This window comes from Asparagus officinalis, chromosome 2 (genome assembly GCF_001876935.1).
Source record: "Asparagus officinalis chromosome 2, Aspof.V1, whole genome shotgun sequence".
Lineage (NCBI taxonomy): Eukaryota > Viridiplantae > Streptophyta > Magnoliopsida > Asparagales > Asparagaceae > Asparagus > Asparagus officinalis.
In genome coordinates, this window is record NC_033795.1 from 75,502,249 (window position 1) to 75,511,634 (window position 9,386).

A 9,386-nucleotide genomic window follows, 5' to 3' on the forward strand; every position below is an offset into this window, starting at 1 on the left:
TCGTAGGAACAGTGCCTAGACCGAGAAGGTCTGATAGATCGTGGAGATCTTTTGCCTGATAGATCGAGGAGATCTTTGCCTGATAGATCGAGGAGATCTTTTGCCTGATAGATCGAGGAGATCTTTGCCTTATAGATCGATGAGATTTTGACAGTACTGGGTCGGTGCACACCAGAGTACTGGACTGCTGTTCCTGAAAGCAATTTGGCCTTGGGATCCTTGCACCGGAGTAGGCCAAATAATGCTTTAAGCACAACGTTCTACAAACGCACACCAGCTGAGTTAGAAAATTTTAAATTACTGTACTTCAGCTTTCTTTCAGTTATTTGCTGCTTTATATCTGTATTATTCCAGATTTAACCACATGCGCCAACAAACCTAAGGTATATATATTTTTGTCATCATCAGTAAATACCAGTAATATCTGCTAGTTAGAGCCAGAATGGGTTAGGATATATCTCCTCCTTCCATGAAATGCAGAATATATCACCTCCATACATAACCATAAACACTAGATATCACATGCTACATCCTATTCCAAACCTAACTGCCAAGGGTGCATAACGACTAAATAAACACATGCAAGGGTAAATAAAGATAAATGCTAAATTTCCAAGCAAGGGACTAAAAAGTTACTATATAATTTTACTAAAAATAATTGTATGCTTGAGTGCAGAAACACCAAGAACAGAATCAAGTGCAATACTTGATTTTCTTCATTTTACCAAGTACTCATGACAGTCTTATTTTGAAACAAGAACAGGATGAAGTGCAATACTGAATATCAAAAAGAAAAGGTTTATAATGCTCATGGATTAATATAGGGGCCGAGGAATCTGTCACCCCAATAAAATTAAACAACGTTAGGAATTTATGATGGTGGTAGAGGGAGCTGGATCGAGATATGAAAAAACTTGCTGATCAGAACCTATGATAAGGCAAAACTGAATTGACCAAGGAGTTAACAACACAAGGTACTGTACGGTTTGAAGATTGTAAATTATTAAGAATAAGGATTAGAGAAAATTCAAGCTTAAATTTTATGATAGAATATTTTGAAGATTGTAAATTATTAAGAATAAGGATTAGAGAAAATTCAAGCTTAAATTTTATGATAGAATATTTGAGGAAAAATAAACATCCCTTTCTATGACAAGCGAGGAAAAATAAAACAAAAAACATGGCCGGTTTTGTTTTTTCCCCAACAAATGATATTAAGTAAAACTGCACACAGAGAATTTGAAATGTTAAAAAGGGACATATCTTAAACCAATCTCATTTTACAACTCTGGCTTACACTAGACGTAGCTTATAATCATCCTACCAAGACAATTGTCTTGAATCAATAGAGAGTACTTTTATGATAGAATTTGAAATCCATAACAGGATCATGCTTTGCAAATCCTTGAGAAAGTCACTATTGAAAAAATAGGTTTCGTTGACGGCAACATCACTAACGGGACAATGCCGTCAGCGATGTTTATATCACTGACGGGATTAACCGTCAGAAATGTTGCCGTCACAAGTTTATCGATACCGTAAACATCGCTGACGGGATATGAACATGGCTGACGGGTAGCCCGTCAAGCTCCGATCTTGTTCATCGCAAGCTTTTCGTTCGTTTTATTAACTGAGAAGTTATTTTTATTTGGTTACAGAGATACTTTCATTTTTCCAAAGAATTTGATTATTAAATGATAGCAACTCATAATTGAAAATTGCTTATCTATAATTCTGAGGTATAAATGTGTAATTTGAAATTGGTTTTACAGTGAAAAATGTTCAAAGGTAGTTCCATCTTCCCCCTTCTCTGCATTCTTTCTGAGTATTGATTATGATATGTTGCATATGCACTTGCACATGCCTGATATCACAGATCACAGATATGGTTTCCCAGCCTTTATCTCCATATTCTAAACTTTTAATTTTTATTTACAGCCATTGGAGAGTGAATTTTTGTCTTAATCCAGTCATAGAATAGGCGATTAACCTGTCATAGAATTTTTGTCTTAATTTTTATTTGAAAGAAGTTTTTACCTTTTTTTTTGGTGCAGACAAGCTACCGTATTCTATTAGGATTCTTCTTGAGTCAGCCATCCGGAACTTTGATAACTTCCAGGTCATAAAGAATGATGTCGACAAGATTATTGACTGGGAGAATACCTCCCCAAAGCAAGTTGAGATTCCATTTAAGCCTACACGTGTTCTTCTGCAGGTTTATCACACAGAATACAGATGATACCCTCATTTTCTTCGCACTCTGCTTATTGACATTTTTTCTGTTGTTGGCAGGATTTTACTGGTGTGCCATCTGTTGTCGATCTGGCCTGTATGCGAGATGCTATGAACAAGCTAGGAAGTGATTCTAATAAGATCAATCCATTGGTAATGATATCTCTAACCTTCATGTTGGCTTGTTACTAGTTGCTTGGGTACAATGTTTCATTTACTTTAAATTCATGGTACAGATACCTCAGGGGGCTAAGTTTTAATTAACTCCAGTATGCTTAATTTGTACTCTTGGTATTCTTGCTTCACTGGAATGGTTGATTTTCTTATTATTGTAATGATTTTTCGCAATCACTTACTGAAAATATCTAGCGGAAAATCCTTATTGCAACTATTCTAATTGTATATTGCTGCTTGATATTGAGTTTTTCTTTTATTTTTGTTGTTAAACTTCTGCTTTGGTTGCTGCTTCACTTCTTTTGCATTGTTCTTTTTTCTTGCAGGTTCCAGTAGATCTTGTGATTGACCACTCTGTGCAGGTAGATGTGGCAAGATCTGAAAATGCAGTTCAGGCAAACATGGAACTTGAGTTCCAGAGGAACAAGGAGCGATTTGGTTTCCTTAAATGGGGGTCTACTGCTTTCCACAATATGCTTTGCCGTTACTACATTCTTATATGTGTTGTTTGTCTGTAAGTAAATTGTCATCCTCTTTCATGAAAGTTAATGTACCTCTATTTCCTCTTGCTATAAAACAGCATTTATCAATTTTCATCTACAAAGGCAACTTCATTTACATGGCTCAATTTTAATGCTTCTTCTATATCAAGTGTCTGGAGGTTATATCTCTGGAGTGGCCTGCTTGTGTTACGATTTATGTCTTGCCATCAAGTCACCATCTTTCCAAGAAGTATGAACCAAAAAGAAATTACACTTAAAGAATGAAATTTCCAATTTCTTATTAATTTTACTAGCGCACACATTCTTATAACTGATAATAGCAGTTTGCTTTTGCCAAAACACATTCTTATTACAGTCATATCTAGTAATGTTCTTATTCTTTTTCACAGTCTGAGGATGAAGTTGAAAAGACTCTAGACGCAGAAAGTGTTGTTTCAATTTTAAAAGGTGAGAAGAAGAATCTGCGTCGAAAAGAGAAGCGTGCTAGGATCGACCAAATAAGAGTAACCCTTGGCCTTTCGGATTCACAAAGAACTCCAATGGTACTTCATTTTCATCCCAAAGTATTAAAATTTCTTCTAGGCTTAACTTTGAACCTTTGGTGCCTGATTTTAGCTTTATATCCACAGGATCAACCCTTCATTGATATAAATTGTATCCATAGCATCAACCCTTCATTGTTATTGCGATATATTGTATCCATAGCATAAACTCTTATTCAAATCCATATATTAGCTAGGCACAAGAATGGAAGCATCAATGTGCAGGGAAGAGTTGGACATGCCAAATTTAAAGTTAGACATGCCAAATTTCAGAAGTTTTAACTTTTAATATGAGTTGTAAGACCATCCATCCACGGAAAAACTCATTGATAATTGTAACTAGTAAGGGAGTATTCAAATGTTTACTAGATGGAAATGGTAATGTGTTAAAATATTGTTGCTTAAGTATACAGGTAAAAATATTGAACGCTCGCAATAGAACTGAAGTGGTCTTTGGTATGGCTTGAGATGGATATCAGCAAAATTTTGAACTTGACAGAATGGTCGTTGTTCTAACATTTATGTCCGATGAAATATTATTCCAGACAGATAGATGCAATGATTTTTTGTCCCTCTTAAGTATATTAAAAGATGAGAAAACGTATAATTGCATATGACAATAATCAAACCTAACCATTTAGTACCAGGCCTCTTAATTTATATTTGCATATGACAATAACCAAACCTAACCTTTTACTACAAGGCCACTTATGTATATTTGCATATGACATAATCAAACGTAACCTGTTACTAACTTACTACAAGAATTCTTCACGGACTGCAAAATAAAAATTATAATATATGTGAAATGTTTATAATAATAAAAATTATATGATAAAGTAAAATAACAAGCATGTGGAACTTAATATTTCCAGAACATTCCAGGGCCTTTTCTGTTGATGTGTTCTTCCAGAACTGACTAGCTTGAATTTGAGTTCTAAAATTTTAAGCTGGTCCATCCATTTTCATCTGTCGCACTATTTTCATCCTTTGCTGCTGTATATTTATCTCCGAGGCATAAGTGGCAGCATGCATCCATTTTTTTTGTGCCAAAAGCATGTATACACATAACAGACACATGTATAGTCTCAAATTCCGTGGTATACAACATTGTTCACAACCTGTCATCTTATTTTCGTTGCTACTTTTACACCAAAGTGAGTCACTTGCATGTTTAAATGGTTTGAGCACATTTTTGCATTCGAACCCAATAGATTGTTGCGTTCCCCCATAATTTACTTTTACATTTAGAGCATGTTTAGAGTTTCATTGATGCAAATCAGCAGGCTGCTGCATGGTGATAATTGAGTGGTTGTGAATCTTGTGGTGAGACATCTGTCATTAGGTAGAATAATTGACAAGTTTTCCCTTTCAGTCTAAATTCTTCTAGGTTCGTCTTGTCGTAATCCTGTCAACAAATCCCTTTGAACTCAGAATTTCTGAAATGACCTGTTTGTCATCTAATTAACTGTCTTTTATTCTGTAGGTGGCTATGATCGAGGAATATCTGCGGGCAAACAAGATGTTTGTTGATTATAGTGAGGTAGACGTAATTTCCTCTCTAACTTAGGTACACATATCACATCCTAGAATTGGCTGATAACTTATTTTGTTATCGAAAATCAGCCTCAGAAGGAAAGATTATACTCGTCCTACCTGGAGTTGGACCTTGCTGAACTGCATTCTTGATGTATGAAATATGTATGTTTTTAAAGTTGATTATTGAGTTATACATGTGGATATAGATCTTTTATGAGATGTATATGTGAGATATTAGTTATGAAATGTGAAATTTGAATTTATGCAAGTTTCTTTAAATGTTTGTGAAATTTTGATTGTAAAAATTTTGAATGTAGTGTATGGATGTATGCGAGATACTAGATATGGAAAGTGCACGAAATTTGTGAAATTTGAATGTACGCGAGATGGTTGTGGAGATTGTTGTGAAATTTGGATTGCATATATTTCGAATGTAGTGTAGGGATTGTATACAGTAAATTTTGCATAAAATCAAAATATTTTTTTTGGTGATTATATAACATCCCTGACGGCATTCCCGTCGGGGATGTGCAAAACATCCCTGACGGGCTTGCCGTCAGGGATAAACATCCCTGACGGCAAGCCCGTCAGGGATGTTTTGCACATCCCCGACGGGAATGCCGTCAGGGATGTTATATAATCACCAAAAAAAATATATTGATTTCATGCAAGATTTCCTATATACAATCCCTGCACTACATTCGAAATATATGCAATCCAAATTTCACAACAATCTCCACAACCATCTCGCGTACATTCAAATTTCACAAATTTCGTGCACTTTCCATATCTAGTATCTCGCATACATCCATACACTACATTCAAAATTTTCCCAATCCAAATGTCACAAATATCAAGGTCTGATGCCTTTTGAGATTTAAAAAACTAAAAAGAAAGATTTAAAAAATACAACAATTTTTAAAAACGAAGATGATCAACATACTAGCTGTCTTATGAGATTTTGCTTTTCTTTCTCTCCTTCCTCTGATGTCCTCAACCAGTGCCACCAAGTTGAGGGACGGAGTACCTGAATGTTTCTTATTTTTCTTCCATCACTAGTGACTTTTTTTTATTTTTTTGCAGTATACATCAGTTTCGACAATGACAGTCCTTCATTCTGAAATACAAGCCATATTTCCTTGGCCTTTGACTCAAAAGATGCTACATACCAAAGTACTTCTCCCGTAGCCCGCTTAAGTAAGCAGTGTTTCCTCTCTCCACCTGATGATAAAAGTGAAAAATGAAAATTATCAAGCATAATAGTTGAGTCAGGGAAGAAAGTTTTATATCATTAAATGTCTATCACAGTTTTCATAATTGAACAGTACAAAAGCATGATATCTAAAGTAAATCAATACCCTTTTAGTTATCCTATTTAATGACAAAATTAAATGATGACAACTATCAATTTACTATTACAACAAGTATCAAAACAAAGGTCAAACTAAAAAATTAACCACTGATATGGATGTGAAATTAGTAGAAAATCATCTATGAAACTGCAAGAATCTTCTTTTTGTTAAAAAAGGTCACGGTCCAGTCTTGAACATGAGACCCCGGGTCGAGCTATCACTAACCTCATCTCTTTATCACTGAGGTAGCAGCAACCGTTTAATTTTAAGTCAAGAACATATAGCCACCATATGGTGTATTAAAGCAGCATAAACCTAAACAATATAGTACAAATGGTAAATAAAAAATAGCTGACCGTTGGGTAAGGCCACTTTGAGTGCGACTGCCACCATATGGGTAAGGCCATTTTAAGAGTATATGACGAGCAATATGCATAACGTAAGAATCTATTGACATTGTTTGTTAACTGATGCAGGCTTGGAAGAAAAGGGTTGACATGTATATAATTGACAAATGATATGTTCCATGTCAAAGGTTTCAAATAGCTGGAAGACAGAGGTCAATATTTTTAACTCCATGTCTCGAAAAAGTGACTCCTGCCTTCATACTCTATCGGTTCTTAAGCTAAATATCCAAGAGAGGCATGAGCACCACGACGAGAGAGAATATAGGGAAATTTGTAAAATTAGTAGAAAATAACGGATCCTTATGCTATATCGAGTCCATGTAATTTATCTGAAAAATAGAATGTACAAGGTCATGCACCAAGCTCTGCATTTGATATAGTTTCCAAATTAGCTCATCATGAAATACATAATAAGTCTGTTCTACGAAAAGAAGGTTAGACCGTTATAGAGCAGATACTACACATTTCAGATTGAAGTGAGTCCTACATATATTGAAAAATAGCACTCCAGACCGATGCCTGATTTTAAGAAATCAAAGCATTTTACATGTAAGCTTGTCAGCTTCTCAAAAACACTATAGATAACATGTCAGATCTCATGATCATTTTTTTCCTTTTCAAAATAGGACATATTAATATATACTTACACATAAGAAAGATTCTATATCAAGACTTGTTAGTCTAAAGTGTAGACCCAAAGTTGAAGCCAAGTTGGAATCAAAACGATGAAGAAAAACAGCCAGACAGATCCACAGTCGACCGCGAGTCTGTGGCGTGACCGCCACGGTCGACCGCGACGCAATCTGACAGTTTCCTAAACTGTTTTGGATTCCGTTTCTTTCAGGATTCTATATATATATATATATATACCTAAACGTTTTAGGGTTTGTAGAACATGAAAAAGAGAGCTTTTGACGGCAGAAAAAGAGAGAGAATCTTAGAGAGATAAAACCCTAGTTTGAGAGCTTGTATTTCTTCAATCAATAAAGGAATTGTGTGGTGTGGCTCCCGAGGACGTAGGCATGTTGTCGAACCTCGTTAAATCTGTGTGTTCGTCTCCTTTATTATTCTTGTAAGTTTTGATCTTTATTTGTGATAAATTTTCCTACTTTCCTACTTTCAACATAAGGTCCAGAAGGGCAAGGGTTCGATTTGATTGTTTCGAATCCCCAACAACTGGTATCAGAGCTTCGTTTAGAAATTTGTGTGAAAGCCATGGCAGAGGAAATCAAATCAAAGATCGAGAAGTTTGACGGCTCAGACTTCGCCTACTGGAAGTCACAGATGGAGGACTATCTGTACCAGAAGGACTTGTATCGCCCGCTGATGGGCAAGGAAAAGGGAAAGAAGAAAGAGGAGTCAGATGGTGATTGGGAGATACTGGATAGGAAGGCTCTAGGGCAAATCCGGTTGTCACTCGCCAAATCAGTAGCCCACAATATCTTGAAGGAGAAGACGACGGTGGGGCTTATGGAAGCGCTCGCGAAGATGTACGAGCAACTGTCGGCAGCAAACAAGGTGCATCTCGTCAAGACTCTTTTCAACCTAAAGATGACAGAAGGACGGTCCTTCACGATGCATCTCAGCGAGTTCAACACGATTGTTGATCAACTTATCTCCGTAGACATCATGTTTGATGACAAAGTGCAGGCCTTAATGTTACTATCGTAATTGCCGGATAGTTGGGCAGGTTGTGTGATGGCAATAAGCAATTTGGCGGGGAAGGAAAAGTTGAAGTTGAGTGAGGTGGTTAGCATGATTCTATCCGAGGAGGTTAGAAGGAAATCGTCCGAATCAGAAGGTTCAGGTTCACCCCTAAATTTCGAGCAAAGAGGCAGAAGCCAGAAGAAAGGGAACCAGAATAGGAATCGGCCGAAGTCGAAGAAAAGATCAAACTCGAAGGTTAGGCCTAATAAAGGAAAGTGTTGGAACTGCGGTCAGGAGGGCCATATGTCTTCAGTCTGCAAAAGTCCAAAGAAGGATGCAGATGAGCAGGAGGCTCATATCGTGCAAGATGCCTTGATCCTTACTATGGACAGCGATTCGGATTCTTGGGTCATCGACTCAGAAGCCTCTTTCCACGCCACTGCTAACAGGAAGTTCTTTTAGAATTATGTAGCAGGGGACTTTGGAAAAGTATATTTGGGGAATAACGAGCCTTGTAATATTGTTGGAAGCTAGAGTTGATTCATACAGATGTATGGGGTCCAGCCAGTGTGTCTTCTTTTGGCGGTTCAAGATACTATGTCACCTTCATCGACGATCACTCGAGGAAGGTGTGGGTCTACTTTATGAAGCACAAGTCAGAGGTGTTCGGAGTCTTCAAGAAGTGGAAGGCCATAGTGGAGAACGAGACAGATCTAAAGGTGAAGTGTCTGAGATCAGACAATGGTGGAGAATACTAGCTGGAGGAGTTCAAGAGGTTCTGTGATACGAATGATATTCGGTTAGAGAGGACTACTCCAGGGACGCCGCAGCAAAACGGCATTGCAGAGAGGATGAACAGAACCTTGACGGAGCGTGCCAGGAGGATGCGATTACATGCAGGTCTGCCTAAGACATCTTGGGCGGATGCGGTGCATACGGCAGCTTACCTTATTAATCACGGGCCATCAGTTCCATTGGATTTTGGGATTC

The 9,386-nt window shown here is 37.1% G+C and overlaps 1 protein-coding gene across 5 annotated transcripts; it reads left to right on the forward strand.

Annotated features, from left to right (window-relative positions):
* Window positions 1,591–5,326, forward strand: LOC109831637 (aconitate hydratase, cytoplasmic-like). Of its 5 annotated transcripts, XM_020398998.1 has the most exons (7): window positions 1,591–1,841; window positions 2,001–2,215; window positions 2,293–2,385; window positions 2,733–2,920; window positions 3,299–3,451; window positions 4,938–4,994; window positions 5,078–5,326. In XM_020398998.1, exons 1-5 carry the CDS (start codon window positions 1,835–1,837, stop codon window positions 3,324–3,326), a joined length of 531 nt encoding a protein of 176 aa, XP_020254587.1. In that variant the 5' UTR covers window positions 1,591–1,834; the 3' UTR covers window positions 3,327–3,451; window positions 4,938–4,994; window positions 5,078–5,326. The 5 variants fall into 5 exon arrangements, with proteins under 5 accessions (XP_020254587.1, XP_020254586.1, XP_020254589.1 ...); XM_020398997.1 differs by having other exon boundaries at window positions 4,938–5,326; XM_020399000.1 differs by lacking the exon at window positions 3,299–3,451.

What these genes read in the sequence shown, in the direction of transcription:
- LOC109831637 (XM_020398997.1), top strand. An exon ending in CTACACGTGTTCTTCTGCAG is followed by an intron (nt 2,216 to 2,292) that starts GTTTATCACACA and finishes TGTTGTTGGCAG; the next exon opens with GATTTTACTGGTGTGCCATC. An exon ending in CTAATAAGATCAATCCATTG is followed by an intron (nt 2,386 to 2,732) that starts GTAATGATATCT and finishes TTTTTCTTGCAG; the next exon opens with GTTCCAGTAGATCTTGTGAT.